The 27,270-nt window shown below is 39.2% G+C and overlaps 3 protein-coding genes, 1 long non-coding RNA gene and 1 other non-coding gene across 11 annotated transcripts in view; 4 read left to right on the forward strand and 1 right to left on the reverse strand.

Moving 5' to 3' along the window:
• Window positions 1-1,814: 1,814 nt before the first annotated feature.
• Window positions 1,815-10,867, forward strand: LOC117955209 (cytotoxic and regulatory T-cell molecule). Of its 4 annotated transcripts, none has more exons than XM_034889539.1 (11): window positions 1,815-1,886; window positions 3,138-3,284; window positions 3,431-3,583; window positions 3,771-3,890; window positions 4,847-5,002; window positions 6,517-6,798; window positions 9,266-9,304; window positions 9,481-9,543; window positions 9,668-9,817; window positions 9,908-10,009; window positions 10,472-10,867. In XM_034889539.1, the coding sequence occupies exons 1-11, from the start codon at window positions 1,841-1,843 to the stop codon at window positions 10,645-10,647; spliced, it is 1,434 nt and encodes a 477-aa protein (XP_034745430.1). In that variant the 5' UTR covers window positions 1,815-1,840; the 3' UTR covers window positions 10,648-10,867. The 4 variants fall into 4 exon arrangements, with proteins under 4 accessions (XP_034745430.1, XP_034745432.1, XP_034745431.1 ...); XM_034889541.1 differs by having other exon boundaries at window positions 9,923-10,009; window positions 10,472-10,753; XM_034889540.1 differs by having other exon boundaries at window positions 3,138-3,278; window positions 10,472-10,753.
• LOC117955219 lies at window positions 8,437-23,134 on the reverse strand. The gene is made up of 3 exons (XR_004658985.1): window positions 23,123-23,134; window positions 19,625-19,629; window positions 8,437-8,719 (listed from the first exon to the last, which is right to left on the reverse strand). It is a non-coding gene; the product is annotated as an uncharacterized LOC117955219 (long non-coding RNA).
• On the forward strand, window positions 11,651-16,355 carry hspa8 (heat shock protein 8). Its single transcript, XM_034889538.1, has 9 exons — window positions 11,651-11,905; window positions 13,203-13,412; window positions 13,723-13,928; window positions 14,012-14,164; window positions 14,265-14,820; window positions 14,924-15,126; window positions 15,319-15,517; window positions 15,594-15,826; window positions 15,902-16,355. The coding sequence occupies exons 2-9, from the start codon at window positions 13,208-13,210 to the stop codon at window positions 16,097-16,099; spliced, it is 1,953 nt and encodes a 650-aa protein (XP_034745429.1). The 5' UTR covers window positions 11,651-11,905; window positions 13,203-13,207; the 3' UTR covers window positions 16,100-16,355.
• LOC117956167 lies at window positions 15,159-15,251 on the forward strand. Its single transcript, XR_004659192.1, has one exon. It is a non-coding gene; the product is annotated as a small nucleolar RNA SNORD14 (small nucleolar RNA).
• Window positions 21,104-27,270, forward strand: part of jhy (junctional cadherin complex regulator) — a 33,009-nt gene continuing 26,842 nt past the window's right edge. For all 4 annotated transcript variants that reach the window (XM_034889533.1, XM_034889534.1, XM_034889536.1 and 1 more), the window contains exon 1: window positions 21,104-21,553. In XM_034889533.1, the coding sequence (XP_034745424.1) occupies window positions 21,159-21,553 (395 nt within the window). In that variant the 5' untranslated portion in view covers window positions 21,104-21,158. The remainder of the gene's footprint in view (window positions 21,554-27,270) is intronic.

The raw sequence follows: 27,270 nt of genomic DNA on the forward strand, positions 1-27,270 counted from the left end.
CATGTGAGGAGGGCCCAAAAATATTCCAGAATGAATAGCTGTGGATGTGGGGAGGGGCCCACAGAGAATGCCTTTGTACAGAGCCCAGAATTTTGTGCTAACCCTATAAAAACCAATGATATGTTTATATCTTAAACCACATTTGATCATGTTTGCATACAAATCTGGTCAAGGTCTGTTTCAAAAATAAGGAAGTGGTAAACTGAATTTAGGTGCATTTATCTTCTACTACATCCTTATCGGTGCATCAAATACAATGTTTTATCTGAGCTGAATCATTTCTTGTTGTATTTTATTATAAGGTGTATCCAACATCATGTTATAATTCTGTTAGAGTAAATCCTGGTTTTATATTTAAACTACAAGAGTTTTGTATAGATATTTTCACGTCAATCATGGGTTAGTGTGTTCTGAATGTCTCATCACCTGGTAACCTGACTCTTCTGTCACGACAGCTGCACGTGCTGCTGCTTGAGCATCATTACATGAAATGTTGCAATCCTCATTCATCTATTACAAAAACACCATACCACAGTATTTATCTTATTGATGTAATGAATTTTAATTGACAGACGTATTAAAGACATGTTCTATCAGATTAGCCTTACATTAAAAATCTACATGGGCTGAAGTCACCCTAACATGCAATGAGATAATACCAAAGTTCTGACAATAAATGTAGATTTCAAGGTTTACTTCCTTGCAATTCAAAAGTACAACTTAAATGTAACCCTTTAGGGAGATCAATAAGAGCATATGAAAAATATCAACGATTTGGAAAAATGTAGTTACTAATGATCTGTGTTTTCTGATAAAAATCTGTATCGGTTCCAGTGTTAAGGTAAATACTCAAGATAATCCAAAAAGCATGTGCTCCTCAGTTTAAGTTAGAGTTCAAACACTACAAAATACAAAATCAGGATAGACTTTGATACATTTGAGGCAGTTGTATGTCTGAGTCGCTGGTCAACCTTATGTGAGCAGAACACTGTCCTCGACAAATGTTGTGGTTGTGTTATGTTATGTTGGGTAGTATATGGAAGGTTAAAGTAGATTAGCCATGGACACCATGACTCTCTGTAAAAAATGTCATGACAGACATTGCCATACCTTGAGCCACATATAGCATGGCTGAAATTTTACCTAACATGATAGAGGTCTACTAAGTAGACCTCTCCTAAGGCAACCATAGACCTGTGCGAAGCAGTTTATCTCAGTAGCATCCATTTACAGCCGGAAGTTGACAAGCAAGACAACCAGTTGGTGACCAGCTCCTTCGTTGGCCTTTTCCCCAAAGTTTCTGAACAGTTGGATCTGATCTAGTTGAGACCGTTAAACTCTCTGATACATAATGAAATATTCTGTTACAGCTACACCAGGCACCTTGAAAATAACATAAACATTTAGCTGGAACCCAACAGACCACAGTAAACACAGTTAACTTGTGTTAACAGAAAAAGCACAAATACACTTAACTAATAACAATCATAATGTCTCTCCTCCATGTGTGAAATACAATCTACCTGCAATGTTTTTGAAGATTTATGTGGTGAACATTGTTAATTAAAGATACTGAATGATAAGATTTGTTTTTACTTTTTTATGAAATCACAAAAAATGACTGTTGGGTAGTATACCTTTCATTGAATTTCAGAAACAGTAGCTAATAATTCTAAATCATGAACTATTAACCTTTTTACTGGTATCACATGAGATTCTCTTGAACCTGTGGAAACCACATGGCTGTGATGTCACGGAAGGTCCCTCAGTACTGTACAAATAGATCAAGTGATGAGGAAGCGCGACAAAGTCGAAGTGTGATTGTTAGTGAGTGTCAGAGATGGAAGTGAAGCTGGAGCTCAGCGTCTTTGTGTTACTCATACAGGGTGAGTCCTTTACTTTCAATACTTGTTGCCTGGCAAACTTTGCTGGGAAAAGTAGAGAAGATGAGCTAAATCTTACCATTAAAGACAGCTGATGAACCGACTGGAAGAGGACTTGCACATGAGAAATACTGGTCTTTTGATGAAAGAGTGGGATAATCCAAAATTTGATGGTTTATTCAGGAAGATTTGGGCAAAATTACAAACTCGGATGCTTCTGACAAATCAAATGGTTGCATTTGTCTTCATTAAAAACAATGTTGCTCAAACTCTTGCTTTTGGAGACATTAGTGTATGTTTTACATGAAAAGCTTTTGTTTTAGTCTCCTATTATAAATTACATAACCATTTTGATTCTCAACCAATTAACCCACATTTTACAACATTTCATTCAATTATTTTAGACATTTTATTCTGGCACTGTGTAATATATGTTTGCATGCATGTTTAAATATGAATACATATCTTGGTTTATCAGTTCTTATGTGATGCATATATTTTAAATTGCATATAGTATTACCTACCTAATTTTAAATCAGGCTTTAAAAATAAAAAAAATAGAATGATAGAATGTCCGAAACCCAATCACTAAAGTTTAGAGAAAACTGTTGGCGTACAGTTTAAAGTTTGTGACTAAGTATTTGTCTCTGTTTTTTACACATTTGTTAAGTGTAATACACAACCCACACATGTGAAAAAGTCCTGAGGACCTGTAGCCTTCAAGCCCACTGTCCTCACTGCTAAGTTCAACATGCCCCCACAAATGTTTTTCTTTTTGTGGGGGCACAAAATTCGTCATTCTCACCCCATAGGAAAGAAAAAGCCCCCGTTAAAAAACCTACAACATTTCTCCAGCCACGACTTTCTCTTTCACCATGAAAGAACTGACCACATTACTTCCTGTCACATCAGAAATACATTATACTGTATGTGTGACAGGAGGGGGGTTGCTTTTTTGTAGAGGAGAAACAGTTAAGTTTTCTTCCTGTCGCACCACCTCCCCACACAAACACACACACACACACACGTGGATGAGTCAAACTGTGAGAAACAGGGTTTCACCTTCGGACACCTCGGTGTGCGAGGGAGGGATGGACGTTTTGCTCAACTGTGTGAAGAGTGGAGGGGTAGCTGCCTGGAATTGGTGTTAATTTGTAAAGTGTTACATGTATTATTAAACTGTACGGCATAGAATTGACATTGTCCTCTGTGTCAGTTTTTAAGGAAATTTATGTTCTATTTATTTGATTGCAGTTTCACTGGCGGTCTGGCAGCATGTGACTGTGAGAAAAGGTCATACACTCAGCTTAACCTGCCCACTTAATAATGCTCACAAGACCAGTGTCGACTGGAAGAACCCTGAAGGATATATTATGTTCTTTAATGCCAATCAAGGTGAAGGTGACATATTGTGTGCTTCAATCACACAAGACATGTATAACAGCAACACACGTTGTCTAATGTTTGGGCAAAAAAATTTAAAGAATCTTTAAGATGTTCAAATGATGGATATTAAACAAACTTTCCCTCCCCTCACTTGCTTTCAGCTTTAAAGGACAAGCGCTACAGCATCATCAAGCTGTCAGAGACAGAATTCAGCATCAGTATTTCCAACGTCACCTTCAAAGACGGAGGAACCTACACATGCTCGCAGTATCGTGATCGCACAAAAGAGAGGAAAGTGGAGGTGACAGTGTTAGGTGAGAATAATGTTGCAATTGACAGATTGTTTTATCGTTGAAGCCAGCAACGATACAATGTTCACAATGATTTTTGCTTCGTGCAATATAACCTTCACTGTGACTCACCATGCCCATTGTGTTGATGATTTAATGATAAATTAATCATAATGTTATAACATATGCTCTGGTGTTCGTTATTTTAAAGGTCCTCCCAAAATAGAAGTAACAAAGCATGACGGAAACTTTGTGATAAAATGCACTGCTGAGGGGAATCGCTATCCTCCCCAGATCTTCTGGAAATTGAATAATGGGCCTGCAATTCTTGGTAAGTTGTTAATAACGTCATAGCAATAAGATGTAAACAGGTACAATTTAAGAGGGAATTCTGAAGAACATGCATGTCTGAAAAGAGAAAGAATTTCTTCACACGAGCATGAGCATGGAACGAGCTTCCAGAAGAAGTTATATGTTCCCCTTCAGTTAACTTTTGTTAAAAGATACTATATATATATATATATATATATATATATATATATATATATATATATATATATATATATATATATATATATATATAGATACTAAAAAGCTTTAAGAATTTTTTCCAATAAATTTGAATAAATGGCAAAAGCTACATAGCAAAAAAAAGGCAAGCCAAAGTGGGGCATTGAAGGTAACATGAACATGACTCAGAAAGGTGCATCGCCTGCCATCTGGCCCAGCTGTTTCTGAGAGATTAAACAAGCATTGGGACCTTTACATTTTTATTTCATCCAATAGTTTTGTGCCTATCGCAATGCATACATGAACAAAAACAGCAGGTATGCTTGGGGCACTCACTGTTTCTTAACATCCGGCCCTTGCACTAGCCATTACCCTTTTTTAGGAGTATCGAAATTAGATTCAACAACCACAGAGTGGGCTCATCTCTTGATGACACTACCTTCCACAGTTAAAGTAATCTCTACCCCCTTATGGTGGGTTAGTGGGTTGGCGGATGTTATTTCAAGCCCCAGTGACAGCCATAACCTTTAAAATCGCTTAATTATTGTGTCCTTTGATGACAGAAACTCAAGACGACGACAAACATGTAGACCCACTCATTTTGTTTTGGGGGAAATTTGAATGCCATACTGTAGATTAGTAGTTCAAACTCTCTTTAGAAAGTATAAATTGGGAGTTCTCAGCTATGTTGTTTTATGATTAAGTGTCTTTGACTAGTGGTGCTGCTGGTACACCTGCTTAAAAATGGATACTGATGACATCTGTCCCATTCCACAGCACACGCCCAGGTCCACCATAGAGACAAAAAATATGTCTCAATGGATATGCTACATCTTCACTCTGTGGAGAAAGGAGTCACGGTGAAATGCCTTGTTCGCCATCCGGCACTGCACTCAAAACCTCTGATGGACTTTGTCAACATTCAACAACATTGTGAGTACAATTCACTTTCTTTTTTTAAAAGAATTACTCCACTCCAATTTGAGTAAAAATGTCCCTTGTATTAACCAAAACGTGTTTACTGTACTTCTGTATAAAGGGTCAAATTTGAGGAACAATGAAAGCGTAGTTGTGTCGTCACAAAACAGGGAAAGCACTGGGGAGGTTTTTTTCGCACTAGTTGCTCCATGACACTTTCCGCGGCATCAGACTGTGGAACTAAACTGACCAAAAGTAAAACACAAAACAACCTTCTGTAATTTCCTCTTTCTGTCAGTCACAAATAGTCTGATTCCTGTAATCATAGGAAAAAGAAAAAACAAACAATTGGATTTTCCATGAGTTAAATGTGTTTTCTGCTCAAAGTGCTCATATTATGCTTCTTGGTTTTTCCCCTTTACATTATTGTGTTAATAATAAATAATAATACATTTTATTTAAAGACGCCTTTCTTGGCACTCAAGGACGCCGCACAGGGAATTCATAAATTAAGAACAGCAAAACAAATACTATACAACAGCAAAACAAATACTATACAACAGCAAAACAAATACTATACAGCAAAACAAAACCAATACTATACAACAGCAAAACAAATACTATACAGCAAAACCAAAACCAAAACTATACAACAGCAAAACAAATACTATACAACAGAAAAACAAATACAATACAGCAAAACAAATACCAATACTATACAATAGCAAAACATGTTATACATATCTATAACATGCCCTGGCACTGTAATAGGTTTACAAAGTGAAAAAGCCCAAAGTACCCCAAAAGGGACTTTCCATGTCCAACCGAAAACACTGTTCACAAACAGCTCCAAACAGCTCTGTTGTAGTCCAGCCTTTACTTCTGGGACAAACATGCGTCACTTTGTTGCATGTTATAATGCTGGCCTAACTGCTAGCGTGGCACGCTCCCATACTCTGCTTCTGACTGGCTAGTAGTCCTTACCTAGCTACTGTCAGGGCAATTCCTCATACTCTGCTTCTGACTGGCTAGTAGTCCTTAACTAGGTTCTGTCAGGGCACGCACTCATACTCTGCTTCTGACTGGCTAGTAGTCCTTACCTAGCTACTGTCAGGGCAAGCCCTCATACTCTGCTTCTGACTGGCTAGTAGTCCTTAACTAAGTTCTGTCAGGGCAAGCACTCATACTCTGCTTCTGACTGGCTAGTAGTCCTTACCTAGGTTCTGCCAGGGCACGCACTCATACTCTGCTTCTGACTGGCTAGTAGTCCTTATCTAGCTACTGCTTATGTGCGACTCCCAACAAAGATGGAACAGAAGTGAGATGTCTCACTCTGTAGCTAAAACATAGAGCTTAACACACAGGGTAAAAAGAGGAGCTGCAGCAATGTACAGTGCAACAAAAATATGGTGTTTTCTGAAAATGTAACCACATAAACCTATTCTGGTACAACCTCTAAATACAACTATGAACCTATGAATGAGCATAATATACTTTAAAGAATAATGTAAATACCCTCTCTGTCACAGTGACAAAGTCCCGGCGCACAACCACGACCAGATCACCCATAATCCAGCCTCAAGGGTCAACAAAGGGGCAAACAACAACAAGCAGCTGGTCCAGACATGGGAGAACAACAGTGTACCATGTAGCCACAGAGGTGGATAGGACTTCATCCCACAGCTCTATACAGTTATCAACTGTTCCCTCCAATCAGCTTTTTTCCTCCAGTGAGCCAAAGACAGCCCCTGCACCCACTGGATTTCCTCTGAACCCTGTTACATCCACAGGCTCACCGCTCAACACAAGTGGTTAGTGACTTTTATCATTTGTAATAATAATAATAATAATTAATCTATTTTATATATCGCTTTAAAAGGTACTCAAAGGCACTTTACAGAGTAAAAACAATAGTGAGCTCAGTATAAAAACATCAATAACAACTAGGGGTGGAGGGAAAAGTCAACACAGCATATTATAGCGATATTTTACGTTTCAATACTCTTTCTATACACAGACGCCAAGTATGGATCTATCATTACACATGTGTTGGTCAGTTTGTCTGCTTGCAAATCCCATTTTGCAGTAACAAAATTGAAGTGAGACAAACAAACAGAGAAATGTATGTTTTTAGATAAAACAGATGTTGACAAAAGTTCCTTTTGGGGAACTGATTAGAAATTGGGAAAATATTTGAAGTTGAAAAAAGCTAATTGCAATTTGTTTAAAATGGCAATCATATCACATCGTGATAATATTGTGTCGTGACATAAGTATTGTGATGACATCGCATTGTGAGGCCTCTGGGGATTTCCTCACCTAGTATTGTAGTTTATAGAGATACATTTTAAAAAGGTGCAGCAAAACCGCATAGAAACAAAAAGAAACAGCTAAGATGTGAGGCTGGGAATACGATGGGGCAGGAGCTCAGTGAGGGAGGAGGGGGCAAGGCTATCGAGAGCTTTGTAGGTGATGAGGAGGATTTAAACTGGATTCTGTATTAAATGGGGAGCCAGTATAGGTCCAAGGAAAGGCTTTGGTTTGTGAAAGATAAGAGCAAGAGTCATATGTTGTAAGCTTAAATGTTAATAAACTTTGCATTACGCATACTATGTCATTTTTAAAATGAACAGGAAGTTAAGATATTTATCAACTTCAAGTTGAAAGTATTCCATACACTATGTGCAGCGATTTGACTACAGATGTAAAAAGTAAAAATGTAAGGCAGAATTTTCTTTTTAATTTTTTTTTTTTTTTAGATTTATTCACGCCTAAGAGGCGTTAATTTTGTTACATTGCCATTAAAAACAAACAACAAACAAAACAATAATTGTGACAAAGAAAATAGAATTTGTACATTTGTAGATGAGTTTTTTTGTTAAAATAATGTGTCAGAAGGGATCATTGGCCCTCGGCATCTTCCCATTATCAAATCTGTCACTCATTAAAAAATGTCTAGGAGGACTGAAAGGATGTGAGAGTGAATGGATTTTTGAGAAATATGGAGGGTGTGCCATACAGATTTTTATATTGGTTTGTACATCACATGATATTCCACGTAACATGATGTAATGCAGAACATGACGAAAAGGTTCAATAGAAACAGTAGAAATATTTAACCAACAACGCCAAAGAAATTACATGGCAGAATACATGTCCAGTCAGATTTAAATTATGGCATACCTCAAAAACTTAGTATTCATAAAACATTACAATAATGTCTACATTTATTTATTAAAAATATACAGTATCTAAAGAAGTAAAGTACAGCGTAAATAACAGTGTGGATTAATGAGCCTTACATGGATTTTCCTCTATTCTCATTCCATGTTTATTTCTCTGTAAAGCACATAGAAAATATATTGCAGTCAGCCCGTGGCTTGGAAACTACAAATATCTCAGCTTTCACAGTGCATTTAAAACAGATGCATAACCACCACTATAGTTGTGATACCACTAGATCTGTTTCCTGTGACGGAAGTCTCAGAGTATAGAGTGAAACTCAGTCTCAGTCAATTCTGAGCAGTGGGGGAAGAAGTATTCAGATCCTTTACTTTAGTAAAAGAACTAATACCACACTGTAAAAACACTTGTTTACAAGTAAAAGTCCTGCACTGAAAAAGTTACTTAAGTAAAAGTTTCTAAGTATCATCAGTAAAAGTACTCCATGCAGAAAAATCCTCCCACTTTAGAAAGTGTAAACGGTCCAAACAGTTGTGTCAATCAACTAAGCTTTTCATTTCAGCTGTAGCAAACTGATTGCCCGTGTATTGTTGGGTAGTTTTTTCATAGCGACATGTCGGATTTTATAAATGTGTTTTGTGTGCAGAAATCGGAATGTGTAAAGTAACTAGAAACTAAAGCTGTCAGATGAATGCAGTGGAGTAAAAAGCACAATATTTCTCTACTGAAAAGTAGAAGTACCTCAACATTTGTACTTAAGTACAGCACTCGAGTAAATGTACTTAGTTACACTCCACCACTGATTCTGAGAATGGAACTATGAGGCATCATGCAGTTAAGGAGCCTTTCCGAGACATACAGTCTTCAAAGATCAAACTAAATGCTGTTAGAATGTTCTTAAATATTTTAACCCAAAGATATAAGAGCGATACATTAATTTTGATTAAATGTTACACACGACCTCACAGTTATTTCTTAAATGACATTCAGTTATCCATCTGCTTGTCTTCATGCCATACAGAAATAATTTTCTTTTAAAAAATACCTGTATCTTCTCATGAAGGTTATTTATTTTTTCATTCTCTGTATTATAAGGCTCAACCACGAGGAATGACAATGCAACAAGCACAACAGGTAAGATTTCCAGTGAGATTATATGGCAAACTATTCTTGACAAACGTCAGTCTGATCCCACCTAGTGGTGATTGTAAACAACCGCAATTGAGTTGTTCTATTCAGAATACAGGCTGCAGCAGTTTATGTAAGTATGTGTTATTGATTACACTTTCGTTCTTCATAATTCCTTAAAGAATGGACATCTGAGACAACAGAGGAGATCACATCCCATAACGGCACAGAAGGAAACATAACAGGTATATTCACACTGTCATCAGTATTAGTGTCTGCTTACACAAAGTATAAATGAATAGGATTTACTTAAAATAAGTTGATGAAGTCTTTGCTGAACTTAACTACGACCATTCTGTTAATTCCCAGGGAACGTTAATGACCCAAAAATGCAGATAGACACTCCAGGAGGTTCATCATTACTGGTCTTCCTGGTTACATGCCTGATTTTTGGTCTTCTGGTAGTAGTGATTTTTTTTGCCATCAAGCTGAGGAGAGCCCACATTATCTGGAAGAGAGGTAAGCAAATATTCCCATTTTCTGCATCTTTTAGTTAAGCTGCAAGCACTTTCTTTTTGAAAGATATTTAAAAAAAAACACACTTGACAGTTTTTATTGTTACAGAGAATGAGGACTCGGATCCATCAGACGATAGCAGTAAATCAAAATCAAGCCAGGAAGACAAGAACTCCCAAGGACAAAGGCGACGAGGTAAGAAGATGCAGATTTACTGAAGAACATTTGTGTCAGCAGAGACTGGAATCCAATTGCAAACATTCAAATTCCTCTTGTTCCCTTGACATGCCTTGTGAACACATTGGGGATAGAAGGTTGTGCTATGGGTTGAAATTCAATGTGATTATTATTAAATGCAACTTTTAGCTATAGGATTTAATTAAGATTAGTAAAACATGCCCTTGAATGTGTATCTGTATTTTGTCTATTCCTTTGTACATTTGAATTGTCTTATTAGACTGCTACTTAATTATGTTCCTGAATTCATTTTATTTAACAATAAATAGGGGACTTATTGAATTTGCTGTGCAGTTCAAGCCTTCAGTCTCTGGTGACACTTGTCTTTCCACAGAAATTGGGCAGTGACGTGTTTCTGTATGTACTTTGAAGGAGCTACTTCTTATGGAAACCCTCTCTCTCTTTCTCTCTCTCTCTCAGGGCTCTTTAACACGGCATTCACACGGTACGAAATTGAAAGACCAACTGCGATAACCTCGGTGGTAAACACAGCTGCGATGGCAGAAACAGAGATTGAAAATGAAGAGCAGACAATTCCTCCTCAAACCCCGGGACAAAAATCTGCCAAGTGTGACATAAAGGAGACAGAGCTTTAACAATCTATAAAATACAACATTTATAACATCAGCAATGTCACCCTTATACACCCTTATCATGCTCCCAGATCAAGCTGATTAGTTTTTTTACCGCACTTGTAAAAAACAGGAAATGTTTATACATAAAATAATGTTGTAACTTGCTAGTACTGAATTGCACCGTGTAAATACTCTATACATTTTGTGTTTAAATGTACAAATAAATTCTATTTTGCTACAACACAATGGCATCTTTTGTCAAAACATGGATGAGTGATGTGAACCTCACTGCCTAGTCAAAAGGTAACCAGGGTTAAAGTTGACTGGAACAATCCGAAACTGCACTCCTGCACCTCCAAATAATATAAGTCATAACTAATAATAGTAAATGAATCTGATTTGCAGTTTGCATCAGTGAGATTGTAGCCTACAGATACGAAAGAAGAGAGTAGGGGCCTTAAGTGACAGGGGCCCACAAAGATACTAGAATGAATTGCTGTGGAAGTGGTAATAAAAATGGGCAATTAGTGGTTGTATAGGGTCTAGAATGTTGTGCAATGCCAATGATGTAGTGTTTGCAGCGGTGCAGAATGTATTGCTGATAGTGTTTTCAGAACTTTTGCTATTGGAAATTTAATATAAAATAATAAGTATATCTTAAGTATATTCAATTACAGTACGTTTGGGGTGAGGCTTGATTTAGCTATATGTTTGCAGAGGTAAATCGGTTCATTGTGGTAGTTACCGGAAGCAAAACGATCTATATGTAATGTATATATTATTCATGCATCATGGACTGTTGGTTATCAATTTTCATGTCGTCATCGCTTTAGCCACGCCCCGAGGCCTATGACAGGATTAAATCGCTCCTGCTGGCCTCTACCTACCTTCTCAATAGAATAGAAGTATAAGACAATTCTATTGTCTACTTATGCATATAAATACTTCGTATGGATATACAATCTTGGATGAAAGGGTCCTTTTTCCCGTATCACCACACAAAGATAACGCCCTAAACCACGCGGCCGCCATTCACAAGATATATAATGATTATGAAATACAGGAAATGGGCGGGCTCGTTATTGACGTCATCAAAAGCGTCATTGGTGGACCGTTGAGGAAAGACTCAGCGACTCGACGTTGATTGGCTGCTTTGCCGGTGATATAAATAGCTCTGAGAACAATTCGTCCTCCCTTTCCCTCCTCATACCGGCAAGGACAAGTCAACCTCGCCGCTCTCCATTCCAACATCTAAATTCATCTTTGGTTCAACAATTCGGTAAGTTATAGCTACTTAGATTAATCACAACAATATCTTACGAATATTCTTTAGGACAGATTCCCCACACCTCTCGGAACGTTACCTAGGTTGCTAGGTAACGTTTTGCTCGCTCACTATCTATAACTCAATTTACTGACACACGATATTTACTTAGTTTTTTTTATTACTGGTGTTGAGTGAAGATGTAGATTGATAGATTGTACTGTGCTTGTTTGGCCTCGCATCGAGTTTTAGCTGAAGCTAACGTTAGCTACTTAGCGGAGTGGGGAGGGTGGGGGTAGGGATTCTGAGACGTTCGAGAATGTTCTCGAGCAACCGTTGTCAAGCTATCCAGAATGAACTGACTTCCGGTTGGATTTTCAGAGTTTGTCACTATGCGCCATAACTTGTATTGCAGTTCAGTCGAACTGTTATAACCAAGCTCTTCCAGTTCAGTTTGATTAACTGTTTGGATTTTAATGAGGATTACGTTATTTAATCCCCCTTTCCGGTATAACTCTAGCTGTTGTGGCCAAACTTAACTTCTCATTGTCACATGGCCAGAGCTAGCGCCATGCGCTCTGCGATTTTCTTTTGAAACAACGGTGGTGACCCTTTATTACCACAACCACCCCTTTCATTTAAACGTAGAGCTGGAAGTCACTTTTATAAATCACTTTGTTCGTTAAAATGCTATACATAAGCCACCAGAGTTTGTATCTTCATGTAATCCTGAGTTTAACTGGCATAACTCTGCTCTGCAGTAGGGGTGGGGGGGAAATCGATATAGCGTAGTATCGCGATATCTTCAGAGGAAATACTGTATTGATACACAGGTGCCAAGTATTGATCTTTTGTGTTGATATGCTGATCTGTTGGTCTGCTTGACAATCCTTTTTTGCATTAATGAAATTGAAGTGATGTGGAAAGAAATGTATCAGTTTAGATAAAACGGATGTTAAGAACGTTTCCTTTTAGGGACGGCATTTGAAATTGGGAAAATTAGAAGTTTGAACAAGGTTATGAATTGTAATTTATTGCAGAATATTACATTGTTTTAAAATCGCAATATTGTAGCGTGATATCAGGTGTCTGGTGATTCCTACCCAAACTCGACAGCATGATGTTCTTGGTCTACTATGCATTTATTTGAATAAATCTCAATTGGGTGTTCCTGCATGTCATGCTGTAACTCATTGTTTGTATAACATTTCAATGATTAGCTTTCATTTTAGGTTCAATTGGAAGTTATACTTTAGTGTCATGCGCAGCTGTTTTTTGTACAGCACTGAATAATTAACTATTATTTCTATAGGAAACATGTCTAAGGGACCAGCAGTTGGCATTGATCTTGGGACCACCTACTCCTGTGTTGGTGTGTTCCAGCATGGCAAAGTTGAAATCATTGCCAATGACCAGGGCAACAGGACCACACCCAGCTATGTGGCCTTCACAGATTCTGAGAGGCTGATTGGAGATGCAGCCAAGAATCAGGTTGCAATGAACCCCACCAACACAGTTTTTGGTAAGAATACCTTTTTTATATTAAATGGTGAGTCTGTCATTCTTGTCACTCTCCTGACAAACGGCAACACATTTTTAGTGGTGTAGTTGTCTTTAAACATGAGAAAAGAATGAAACAAGACTGAGAAATACAGATTGTAAATTACTTAGTAAAGTACTTTCACTGTGACTATTTTCCTGCCATTCGTAGTTTCCACCAGAGGTTGAAAGACCAAAGATGGCCCAACTCCTTCCTTGGATTTCTGAGTGATTTTCTTTATGGAAGCACTAATTACAGATTTTTTTTAAAAGCTCCCTTTTGTCTTTTGCAGATGCCAAACGACTTATTGGGCGCAGGTTTGACGACACTGTTGTGCAGTCGGATATGAAGCACTGGCCGTTTAATGTTATCAATGACAACACCCGTCCCAAGGTTCAGGTTGAGTACAAGGGTGAGACAAAGTCCTTCTACCCAGAGGAGATCTCGTCTATGGTGCTGACAAAGATGAAGGAGATTGCTGAAGCCTACCTCGGAAAAGTGTGTAATTTAGCATTATTTACATTAAAGCTTGCCTTATTTTGTCCCAGCCATGCCAATGTATTGCTTGTTTGTCTTTTTAGACTGTCAACAATGCTGTAGTTACAGTACCTGCCTACTTCAATGACTCCCAGCGCCAGGCCACCAAGGATGCTGGCACAATCTCTGGCCTTAACGTTCTGCGTATCATCAATGAACCAACCGCCGCTGCCATTGCCTATGGGTTGGACAAGAAGGTAGGAAACTTCAACAATACCTGAATGCTATCTATGACCAAGTGGAGGTTGTCCCATGATGGAATGCTTTGGAAAAAGGTTGACACAAATTTAATTTCAGGTTGGGTCTGAAAGGAATGTCCTAATCTTTGATCTTGGTGGTGGCACCTTTGATGTGTCCATCTTAACCATCGAGGATGGCATCTTTGAGGTAAAGTCCACTGCTGGAGACACGCATCTTGGTGGGGAAGATTTTGACAACCGCATGGTCAACCACTTCATCGCTGAGTTCAAGCGAAAGTACAAGAAGGACATCAGCGACAACAAGAGAGCTGTCCGTCGTCTGCGCACCGCTTGTGAGAGGGCAAAGCGCACCCTGTCTTCCAGCACCCAGGCCAGCATTGAAATCGACTCACTGTACGAGGGCGTTGACTTCTATACCTCAATAACCAGGGCTCGTTTTGAGGAGCTCAACGCTGACCTCTTCCGTGGAACTTTGGACCCCGTGGAGAAGTCACTACGTGACGCCAAGATGGATAAAGGGCAGATTCATGACATTGTGTTGGTCGGTGGCTCAACCCGTATCCCCAAGATCCAGAAGCTACTTCAAGATTTCTTCAATGGAAAGGAACTCAACAAGAGCATCAATCCAGATGAAGCTGTGGCTTATGGAGCTGGTAAGTGTTGTGAGCCAGATGGAGGCACATCTTTTCCATTTGCATTGTCAACCTTGACAACATAAGCAGGTTGTCTAACTGTAATGGTTTCTTGTATTTACAGCTGTCCAGGCTGCCATTTTATCTGGGGACAAGTCTGAGAATGTCCAGGACTTGCTGCTACTGGATGTCACCCCTCTGTCCCTGGGTATTGAAACTGCTGGAGGTGTCATGACTGTCCTGATCAAACGAAACACCACCATTCCTACCAAGCAGACTCAGACCTTCACCACCTACTCTGACAACCAGCCTGGTGTGCTCATCCAGGTACGCAAACGTTAACTAACTGGCTCTTAATTTCGCAGTGATGACGTTTATTCCTGCCATTCGTAGTTTCCACCAGAGGTTGCAAGACCAAAGATGGCACTAACCTTCCTTGGATGTCTGAGCGAACTAAAGTTGTTAGAACTGTAAACGCATAATTTCCAAATGTCTGCTTAATTGGGCGTACTTCAACAGGTCTATGAGGGTGAGCGTGCCATGACCAGGGACAATAACCTCCTGGGCAAGTTTGAGCTGACGGGCATCCCTCCTGCTCCCCGTGGTGTTCCCCAGATTGAGGTGACGTTTGATATTGATGCCAATGGTATCATGAATGTCTCTGCTGTAGACAAGAGCACCGGCAAGGAGAATAAGATCACAATCACCAATGACAAGGGTAAGTTAAAAAATTAGTATAGAGTAATCTTAAATTTACTGTGACACATTTTTTACAATTTTCAAATTGCTCCCAGGTCGTCTCAGCAAGGAGGACATTGAACGCATGGTCCAGGAGGCTGAGAAGTACAAGGCTGAAGACGACGTCCAGCGTGACAAGGTGTCTGCTAAGAATGGCCTGGAGTCGTACGCTTTCAACATGAAGTCCACTGTGGAAGATGAAAAGCTGGCTGGCAAGATCAGTGATGACGACAAGTCAAAGATTTTGGAGAAGTGCAATGAGGTCATTAGCTGGCTGGACAAGAACCAGGTAAATCTTTTACATCTTTTTTTAAATTTATTTTTTGGTCATAAAAGGCCCGATCACTAATGCCCTCTTTTGCAGACTGCCGAGAGGGAGGAGTATGAACATCAACAGAAGGAGCTGGAGAAGGTGTGCAACCCCATCATCACCAAACTGTACCAGACAGCTGGAGGCATGCCTGGTGGTATGCCAGAAGGCATGCCTGGTGGCTTCCCTGGAGCTGGTGGTGCTGCACCTGGCGGTGGATCTTCCGGACCAACCATTGAGGAGGTTGACTAAAACATTCATCACTTCAGCGGCTTCTGAGAATTTTTTCTTTTCTTCCAAGAAAGTAACCCTCTTATAGCAAGAGTTACAACAAGCTAAAGAGTGTAAAAAATAAAACTGGGTTCAGGGATTACTATTGCATGGTTTGGGACTGGGGAATTCTTGTTGTATGCACAATTGAGCTGTAAGTTCTCATGTCGAGACCTGTGTCAAGTGTTTTGAATACTGGGATGTCACTGCTTTGACAATAAAAAAAATCTTAACCCTCTCCCTGACGTTTCTTATCTTCTGCATAGCCCTTGTTATAAGAAGACCATAAGCCACATGGTAGCATTTTGTTAGAATGGGCTCAATCGTGTTAGTTTCTATGGCTGCTTTGCTTTTGACCACTCACTTTAAGTAAATTAGTGACTCGAAAAATTAAATATTTTCTGTGATGAAAGCGAGTCATGAAATGCGGTACATGTGTCGAAAAATACCTTGCATTTGCGAGTATATAGCGACATCTATTGGCCAAAGTTTCTTGACCATCTCGGCCAAAGCTATGCATGAAGCCATGAGTAACACCACTTTAAGACAGTGCCACAAACTTGTCAAAACCTTGCAGGCAAGTGGGATGGATGAGGGCGATGCTTCAAATTAATGCAGTGTGGGTTCTTTAAAAATGGTTAATCTAACTTGACATCTAAACATAACAGCTGTTGCATTCACACGAATACACGCCAGACAAAACGGGGCTGATTCCATTTCAGGGAACTTATGCCTTTTTCCTGGCATGCATGGAACGGAGCTTTTAATCTGTAGTTATACCTATTTCTAGTTTTGACGAGATAACGACGAGTCTGTCGCGATAACATACATCCATAATTCGGATTCGTATGTGCTTATAATACATTCAAGAAGTTAACCTTTTGTAATAAAGTAAGAGCTTTTACAAGGGGCACATGAAGGCAACATGTTTGCGTCGGGGTTTCTATAGTAACTGTGCTGTGGAGTACTGACAGGAAAACAGGCAAGTGTCTAAACGAATTCACTTTCTCCCTAACATGTTTAACACGGCACATTTAAGTGTTTTACATTCATTGACACTATAACGTTAAATACATAAAGTAGATATGTTTACATGTTTTAAACTGATGTCCATTTGTTTTTTTACCCATCGCTAGGGTCGTTTTGCCAAATATGACGTTACAGTAGCTTCTAAGCTAACGTTAGCTAGCTAGCTGACAGATCGCTTTTGTACTAGCTAGCTAAAGTTTACCAGTCTCGCATTGCCAGACCTATCTCCACAGCGTTGTGCCAGCGATATAAGTTACTTTTACAATGTAATATAGGTAAGCGAAGGTAAAATATAATAGACAAGGCTACCTTTCTGTTTTACACTTGACAAACAGTGACAACATAACCTATAACAACAGTTACGTTACTCTTTTTCTTTAGTTCGAGAGCTTAATTGAAAGGAAAATACACAACTAGCTGGTTCTACTTTCACTTCAATAATTCCTAACTAATAATGGCTGCAATCAGGGTTCAGAATTAGCAGCAACTTCTAGCCAAATGCTTGTAAAAGATGCTATTGGCTGGTAGATTTGCTTCACTCACCAGCCAAAAAAACAATGGTAATCGAGTGGCCAGTAAAATTTGAACATTCACTAGCCATTTGGCTGGTGGACAAAAAAAGTACCAAAGTACATTTTGAACTCTGGCTGCAATCCTTTTATGTGTCAGATCCAATCATGAGTATACAACTGTTTGTTAGGTATGTCTTTACTGGTACCCTAGTCTAACAGAACGGAGCCTACGTTAATGTTATTAGAAACACTTGAGCTTTTCATTCCTATGCGACAAGTCAAATTATTGCCAATTTCCATTAAATGACTGTTAATTAAGGACTGTTATTTATATATGGGGATACCGGAGAAGTTTTGGGGTATTTAGTTGACATAGACTTGACCGTGACTTGAATACCCAATCAATTTGATTGGGTAAATGAGGCACGTCACTTAACAACAATGTCCAATTGCCATCTGTATTGTTTAGTACTTGGCTAGAGTAACCCTAAATCATTGCTTTTATTAACATGTACCTTACGTCAACCTCTGCTTTCTTTTGTTACACATCCCACTCCACTGTGGTGGTGGCCATTTCAGTAGATTTACTTACTAACATGGTTACGGAAACCCAATGAGGATGGAAACTAAATCCACACTCCCTGCATTACTTCAAATACTAAGTTACTCCTCTAGTAAACTAGTATTCACGTGAAATAAAACAAGACAACATTAAAACCATCCTGCAAAGCACTATGGGTAATAACAAATTCAACACGTTAACTGGTTGCTTTGGACTCGTCACTAGGCTTCCTCAGTCATATTATTTTAGCATAGGTAAAGCTGCCGAAGCTGAAAAAGTATTGTTATCATCCAAAACTCCATTCCTCAGAGGAGGGTCAATTTAGAAGCCTGCATGCTACCACTCATTTCTTCTCAAATGACTTGAAAAGGCTGTAATTTGCACAATTTCACAAATCATCACCGCGACCGAAAAGGATATTTAAATCGGGTACGGCTGCAATCTGGAGACCTCCCGTGTCATACCCTCCCGGTTGCGTGCTGTCCGCAAGCTTCAACGTTTCAAAATAAAAGCTCGCGTTTGTTACGCTATGTTTACGTACGTTGTTGTTTGGGTGTTATTGAACTAAACAGTACGGATATCATGCTAATGAATATAATTATTTTTTCAGCAGATGTCTTAGTTACAACGCGATAGAGAAGAAAAGCAGTTTTGTGTTTAAGTCATAGACTGTATATTATTAACAATTAATAATTTATATTTACATTGTATGGTTTATATGTGCGGACGAAATTTATTTAGTTTGGGAAATCGCATGTTCTCTGGCTGACTAAACAGGGATGGAACCATCTGCTAGCGATGGGGGAGCGAGACTGAGAGAACAACATGGAGCTACATGGCAAAAATATGCACCGAACAAGCCACAATTTGATATTTTACTGTTTTCATGACTACAAAAGTTGGCCCGACCCGTAGACTAAAAAAATTGAATGACCCTCCCCTCAACAAAGAATAAAAATTCATGGCCCTCCCCTGTTTTCCCAAGTTAATGACTATACAACTAATAGGCTACTTCATATTTCTGGCTTGGCCGCAGAAATAAATCTGAATCGCTCATCTTTGTCAAGTTACCTGGACATAGGGCTGCACGATATGGCCAAAATGATAATCACGACTATTTTGATCAATATAGTGATCACGATTATTCTCAATTATTTGTTGATTTTAATCAAAACAAATGCTAATGTCACATAGGCTCAGAGACGGCTGACTCATTATGAACGGGTCCAGCACAGGTCGAACGGCGGATACACACGTTGTGTGTATGAAATGTCTGTATCGTCACTGCGCTGCATTTTTATGAACTATGATATTCCGGCCATGGGTCACATCTCTGGCCCAGGTCCAGCAGCTCCGTCTCACACGCTGTTACTCTACCAACTGAAGTTAGTTGCATTCAGTAACTTTTTCTGTGTTCTTTGCCGTGGTTGCCGCGAAAACATACCCGCGGAAACACTGGTACACAGGTTTGCTCCTCATATTTAAACAATATGCAGCTGTGTTAACAATCAAAACTGTAGACAAATGTCAGAAGTGTTGACTGGTGCTGTGTGGCAGGGCTGCGCGGAGAGTAAGACGAGAGAGAGTAGAGGAGAGATCCAACACAGGCAAGACTTTACAGAAGAAATGTGTAACGCAAAATTAAACCATATCCATAACAACATTGCAGCGGATGCGAGGACATTATGTGCACTGGTGCGTTCTAGAGGAGAAATGTAATTGCGCCCTAGAGCCTGTGAGCTAACAGAAACTAGCACCGACTAGCTAGCACTGCTCACTGCTGTTGTCTGAATAACATACGGGACAAATTGATGCGTTTAATGGTAAACTGGTAAACCTTGAGACCGACGTATAAACGACTACTATCTGTTGAATTTTCCTCCCGTTACTCTGTCCTCTGTGACTGTCTACATCTAGAAATTAAGCTGCGCGATGCAGGGAACAACTCGGACTGGCACATGAGCCGACAGGGTTTACGGAGCGGTAGATGCACTATGAAAAAAAACGGAGCGTTATATGAAATGACGCATTTAAAAAAAATTGCTCGATCACGCAAATTTAATCGTGGGAAGTCAAAATCGCAACCGTGATTAAAATTTGTTTAATTGTGCAGCCCTACCTGGACATTATATTGTGTAGAAAAAGATAAATTAAAAGACCAGAGCGAGTTACTCTGGTGGAGACGATGCTGACATGCGTTTAGCGTATGGATTTAGTGACTTATTCAAGTGCAAATGGCAAGCTTGGGTTGTTTCTGACTTTTTCCGAGTTGTCAGAAAGGCTTCAAGAATTCAAATATATTATTAAAGTAGGCTACATACATGTCTGCATGCTGGAATATGAGGTTTTTGATGCATCCTATTCACGATCTTATCCTATTAAACCTGCATTTTACCCTCGCAGAAAGTTGCAGTTCAAAGCTGTGAAATGAACACATAAATGCTCCTTTTACAGCCTGTTGTTCATTATGGGTGGAAATCACCAGAGGCCTCTTGTTACGATATCATCACGATACTTTTGTCATGATACGATATTCTGAGATATGTTGAAATTTACGGTGTTTTCCACCTTAACATTTTTCCCAATTTCTAACTATGTCCCCAAAAAGAAGCTTTGTCAGCATCTGTTTTATCTAAAAAGAAACGTTTTTCTGTGTGTTTATCTTACTGTAAAATGGGATCGCCAAGCAGACAAACTGACTGACTGAACACATAAATACTGTATGTGTTGGTATGTAATAAAGATGGATACTTCTGTGTATTGATACAGTATTGTCACGGAAATTATTGCGATACTGCATATCCCTCATTGATTTTTTCCCCCACCCCTAGTGTTCATCTTGTACAATAAATATATCTTGTTTGTTTGTTGGATGCAGTGTATATCCATCCTGCTACAGCATTTCACTTTTGACAACTACGTAGATGTGCAGATCTTCATGAAGCAAACCAACATGGATGAAGGACTCAAACATGAGAAGATGACTCAAGTGTTGACTGAGAGAGGGAGGCCTCCTTCTCCGAGACCAGCGGTTCTGACCAACCAGTGGGACTCTGTGGAGTCGGACACAGAGAGCTTGGCCCAGGAGAGAGCTTATCAGCAGCAGCAGCTACAAATGCCTATTGGGTGTCATGATCAAAACAAATACATTCTTTCCCAGGAGGAGAATGCTGACAGCTTACAACAGGGACGTGGAGAGGCTGAATATACAAATGAAGATCTTCAAGTTTGTGATAGCCTTCATGTAGCAGCACACCCGCTTGCCAACAGAAATCCCACCCTGTCACAGACTGAATATTTGGATACACAGATGGATGAAAGAGCAAGAACGAGGTACGTTACTACATTTTTCTTTGTCAGGCAAGTGTTAGGATTAAATGTAAATGTACTGAATTTATATAACGCATTTCTAGTATTAACAACTACTCAAAGCGCTTTTACATCATACAGGAACCGTTCACCATTCACACTCAGTGGCCAAGGCTGCCGTACAAGGTGCCACCTGCTGATCAGATACACACTCACACACATTTACACTCCATTGGCGCAGCATCAGGGGCAACTCAGGGTTCAGTGTCTTGCCCAGTGACACTTCAACATGTAGACTGCAGGGCCAGGGATTGAACCCCCAACCTTCCAATTGGCAGGCAACCTCAGCTCTACCCCTGAGCCACAGCCACCCCATGTTGATAATTCAAGAAACATCTGGGCATTTACACATCCAGCATCAGTTAGTTTTGGTTAGAAGTGTGTAACACAGCACCTTTTAATGATTTTTGGCTGTAAGAACACACATTGAGTACATTTCTAAAAATCTGTCGGATTTCACTCATTTAGGCCGGAAATCCATTGTCTTGGGCTTTCTTTGTGTTGGCACTTTAAACTCTGCTCCTCAGAGCTCTGCACGGTAAATCCAGACAGCTAGCAAGACTATCTGTCTGTGAGTTTTCTGTTACACAACTAAAACTGCTTTTGAACGTACACATGTTCCACCAAAACAAGTTCCTTCCTGAGACTATTTTACAGAGGCACCATGGCTTTTCTCTGGCGTATAGCACCGCCCAAGACAATTGTGATTGGTTTCAAGAAATGCCATAAACCGGAGCACGTTTTTCTTCCATCCCAGAATGCCCAAACTCCATGAAAAGACCCTAAACCAACATGTTTTGGAGACTCAATTGTTCCTAGTGAAGATGTTAACTTTTAAAAAGGAATTACAAATGTATACTTTATTTCAAAAAGCTACTGCAGTTCTTAACAAACAGTAGTCTAAACAGGAGTAAATAGTTCATTTGTTGAGCGAATATTGTGCAATAGTGGGTATTTGCAGTAGCCCAATTGTGTAGATGTGATTTGTGTGTTTGTTAAATTCCAAATAAACTACAGTGTGTGTTTATGGTAATGAAAAAGCAAGTCTATGGAACCAGCACAGTGACTTTCAAATTTTGCATTGAAACCCAAATTCAAACTGAAAAGAGAAACATTGGCATTGAAACACTTTGATAAAGTTGTATTGGCACTAGAGATGGGAAGATGAAGCCTTATGCAGCTTTGGGGCCTCAAATGCAGCAACGACAGTGACATCTGGTGGTTTGTAAACTTACAGCAGTCCTTCCATACTCAGATTTCATGGTTTTAGTCTCTCATAAAAGACCCAAGAAGCCTGCGTGTCTGTAATAGTTTTGTTGTTCAGAAGCACTGCGTTAGTAGAGCATACTGTGCAGCATGTTACAGTCAAAATAATGAATGCATTGTTCTAAAAACCTAAACACAATATACATCTGTATTTTTTTAACACTAGATGTACCGTATTGGTGCAGGTGTTGGCAGGCTCATGTTTTTTTAACTTCATTGTTAATGTTTATGTAAGATTTCATGTATTGCAATTTGATTAATAAAAACATGAAAACACTAGATCCCACATCATTAATAGAACCAAATAGAATTAATAGGGGTTATTCCTAGAACCAAATAGTGACATTGGGCCTTATTCTCCAAACGTTATAAAGGACAAATGTGTTCTTAAACCATACTTACGCAGTTTTGACAAAGATTCTGGCATTCACCAATGTTTTCTTATTTGGGATTTGTTCTTAGCTAAGAACAGAATCTACGCATGCTCAAAGCACTCTTACACACTATTGAGAGCTGACATGTTTGCGCAAAATAAGTTGTTACCGTTTTTGTCTGCTCTAATTTCAAATGTAATACTTCTCTCCATTTTGTAACTCATTATTTTAAACATAATTACAGTGGCTTGAGAAAGTTTACACACCCATGCTAAAGTTGTTTAAAAGGAGGAATAAAAACATCTTTTGGAAATTGATCTTAAGATTTAGGAAAATTCAACCTTTTAAGTATACCAATTTTCTTTGTAAACGAATAGTGTATTCATATATTGTAAATAAAGAAATATTCCTCCCCCCCATCACATACCCTTCACCATACCCAGAGAAGATTGGCATGGTTTTATTTCAATTAGCTAAATAGCTGGTTTGATTTGCATTGGGAGATGATCTTATGAAAAGTTCCCCATGTCTATCTCTAAGTGTGGTAAAGGGTGTGTGATGATGGGGGCGTTATTTCAATTCCAAAGGCCAAGGGAACTTTATCAGGATGCATAGTATCCTGATCAATGAAATAACTGGCCTTTAAAAATAAAAAAATGTGCCTGCCTCTATGGGAATTTAACATAGGGATGTATATATTAATGCCCAGTGAATTTTAAGGAAGAACATTTATTTATTTACATTATTAATTCACAAAGAAAATTGGTGTCCTTAAAAGTTTGGATTTTCCTATTTATTTTAATTTAGACAATAAGATCAATTTCTAAAAGATGGTTTTTCATTCCTCTTAATAGTCAACTTTATCATGGGTGTGAAAAATTTCTCAAGCCACTGTATATGTTTGTTTGTTTTAATAAATGCACACTGCACTTACACTCCTATTTATTTGTAAAGCACTTCTAATTGCCTTTGTGTATTTTGTGCTAGGCTGTTATAAATAAACGTACCTGCCTAAACTTACTTCAATTCACATCAATTATGTTAACGAGGGAACCCTGCCATCCAATAATAACAAATCATTTCTTCAGTTCTGTGCCCTTCTCTGGATACAGCGTTCACTGCATAAGTAACTGCATTCCAAGCATTGGTTTAATTTGCTGCTTAGTATGCACCGCTGATGCTACTAAATATGATGACTTATTTTTTTGTTAATTTCTTTGAGTCGAGGCCTGCACCGCCTTTACCAGGTTTTTTGGACATTTCGCTAAGCGTGCATACGACACGGACCTGGCATCTCATGTCCTTTCATGGGAATTAACGGGGCGTTTAACTATGCAAAATAGGAGCAACGAGCAAACGCTTTCAATTTACAAAGACACTGGGATTCATCATTCTAAGAACACACCTGCAAACAATTCTGCTGTTTAAGAACTCATCATGAAACAGACGTAATCTTGTTTTAGGAACTTTCTTAAGAACATATTTTAGAAACATTGTAGAAAGATATTGGTGAATGGAGGCCCACATGAGCTGCTGTGTGTACATTATATTCAAACACATTTTTCTGTGTTTCTTGCTAGAAGAGGTTATATTTTTGTATCTTCAGTTTTCTTAATTTCTGGCATGGCCCCACCAAAATCCATTCCACCAACCAGCCTTCACTGCCCCTACACACAACACACAGCGCTGTCTATTGGTCTAAAACAACAGCTAAGCAATACTCACATGTCAAGTCACCTTGACATTGCGGTTTTTGCTAATTTCTTTTTTACATAAAGCGTAAATAGAGGGGGCAAAAAATACAACTGACAACATGTGGCAACTGCAAAAGTTTCTCTTTTGTCTGTGTGGAAGAAATGGAAGCCAATGTCGCAAATGAGAATATGGATAAAAAAGACACTTGACCTATTAAAATGCACTATGCTATGGTTATTCAGGGACACCCTTTGTTTTCTGACCACTTGTTTTTCGCACTGTCAGCGGTTGAGTCTGAATTGTTTGCAATCAGTTGTGGGTCCAGCTGGTAGTACATTACATCTCTAATGGCCTTTGCCTCTGGTAGCTACCAATAGCAAAGCACCTTTCGAAGGAGTAGCACGTACAAACTAGAAATAGAGTAACTAGATGTGATTCCAGTTGTAGTGGCTGCTGACTACAGGTCCAGCTGGCCTCTGCTCTACACAGGCTGTTGAGTTTCAAAAAGAGATGAGCAGATGGTGCACTGGTGTTTATAATGTGTTATTTCTACCTCCTGATTGGCTAGTGAGTGCAAAGATCTGTCTCAGGGTTCCAAGGCCATGCTTCGATGGGGTAAACCAATAAAGGCAAAGGTAGTTTTATTGTTACATACACGTACATGTAGAGAAACTCATTCTCTGCATTTAACCCATCCCTCAAGGGAGCCTTGGGCAGCCATTTACAGAGCCTGGGGACCAACTCCAGATCCGAGCCAGTGCCTTGATCAAGGGCACTGACTGAAGAACCTATGCTTTTGTTGGTGGGGGGAAACTAGAGCACCAGGAGGAAACCTATGCAAACTTTGGGAGAACATACAAACTCCACAGAAAGGCCCGGAACAACCTGGATTCAAACCTTCTTGCTGTGAGGTCACAGTGCTAACCAGTGGTTGTGTGGTTATTTCCACTCTTCATTCTAACCCCAACCGGTCGTCAGACACCGCCTACCATGAGCCTGGGTCTGTCCGAGGTTTCTGCCTTAAAGGAAGTTTTTCCTCGCCACTGTTGCACTGTTGCTTGCTCTGGAGGAGACTACTAGAACTGTTGGGTCCTTGTAAATTATGGAGTGTGGTCTATCTGTAAAGTGTCTTGAGATAACTCTTGTTATGAATTGATACTATAAATAAAATTGAATTGAATTGAATTGGTTACAGAGTTCCTATCTACCCAGCCTGCTCCAAAATATATTATAGTATCATTTTGTAATAGAGAACCATTGTTTAAGCAGAATATCAGTGCAATTTACATTCTGTTGTTAAATCTATCAGTTTCTGACCTTTTTTTCCTCCCTATCTCGCTGTTAACCCTTGCCTTACCGCCATCTGTGCTGTCAGACGGACTGACAAGTTGCTTCTTTTTTCTGTGTCATGGCGGGTGGCAACCAGCATTAAGATGCATTACCGCCACATAGACTGAGGTCACTGATCTGCTACATAGCCTTTACTGGGAGGCCCTCCCAGTAAACAGTAGACAGATAAAAAAAGAAAACCCGGGAATGTTCTGATGTTTGCAATTTCTTACACCTTTACCTCATTAGGTAATTGTGTACTCTACAGCTTAACAAAAACATGTTTTAGATAGTTATCATTAAGTACAGTGTATTTGCTTGGTTCTATGTGTTAAAACCTGGGCATGGCCGTAGATGTGCAGTCATGCTAGAGGCATCGGCGCAATTGGCGGGATCAGACAGCATGACGTTCTTTCCGTTAAATGAAGATTACTTAGTATAGCCAAATTATATTTTCCAAACCTTAATCCACTATCTTGACTCCCTACCATGTCACCCAGTGCAATGGCATGGCTCCTTCATGTGTTTTCAGTATTGTTTTTGGAATAGTGGAGCTCTGTGGCACAGTAGAATGAGATACACTAATGTTCAAAAGTTTGTGATCTCCTGTTACAAATGCTTGATTGGGAATGGTCAGATAGCTGAGAGGACTACACTGTATATTTCTGAATGGTCTTTCATACTTTTAGAAAGTCCTCTTTTCAGATAGATATTATTTTGTATGAAGGGTTTGTTATTTGCATGAAGAACAAAACACTGTTAATGGTTCAACCAGACTGACAGTTGAAAGGGCAGAAAGAGACAAAGATCCCTCTGAGCAACAGCCGAATAAGAAAAAAATGAATCTAGCAGTCATTGGTAAAATAAATTGGAAGCTTAGCATCAAAGTCTTACAGCCGTTTTCTCCCTGTTTAACTGTTATTCTTTTAGAGCCAAAACCTTTTCATAGTAAATAATACATTTGGTGTCTGAATTCAACGGTTTTATCTGCTAAAATAGCCATTTTTGAAGGAAAAT

Source organism: Etheostoma cragini, chromosome 13 (assembly GCF_013103735.1).
Source record: "Etheostoma cragini isolate CJK2018 chromosome 13, CSU_Ecrag_1.0, whole genome shotgun sequence".
Classification (NCBI taxonomy): Eukaryota; Metazoa; Chordata; class Actinopteri; order Perciformes; family Percidae; genus Etheostoma; species Etheostoma cragini.

Coding starts and splice junctions, on each gene's coding strand:
- hspa8 (XM_034889538.1), top strand. CDS start 13,208: ATGTCTAAGGGACCAGCAGTTGGCATTGATCTTGGGACCACCTACTCC. Junction 15,127..15,318: donor AGCCTGGTGTGCTCATCCAG/GTACGCAAACGT, acceptor GTACTTCAACAG/GTCTATGAGGGTGAGCGTGC. Junction 15,518..15,593: donor CACAATCACCAATGACAAGG/GTAAGTTAAAAA, acceptor AATTGCTCCCAG/GTCGTCTCAGCAAGGAGGAC.
- LOC117955209 (XM_034889539.1), top strand. CDS start 1,841: ATGGAAGTGAAGCTGGAGCTCAGCGTCTTTGTGTTACTCATACAGG. Junction 3,891..4,846: donor TAATGGGCCTGCAATTCTTG/GTAAGTTGTTAA, acceptor CCCATTCCACAG/CACACGCCCAGGTCCACCAT. Junction 9,544..9,667: donor CACAGAAGGAAACATAACAG/GTATATTCACAC, acceptor GTTAATTCCCAG/GGAACGTTAATGACCCAAAA.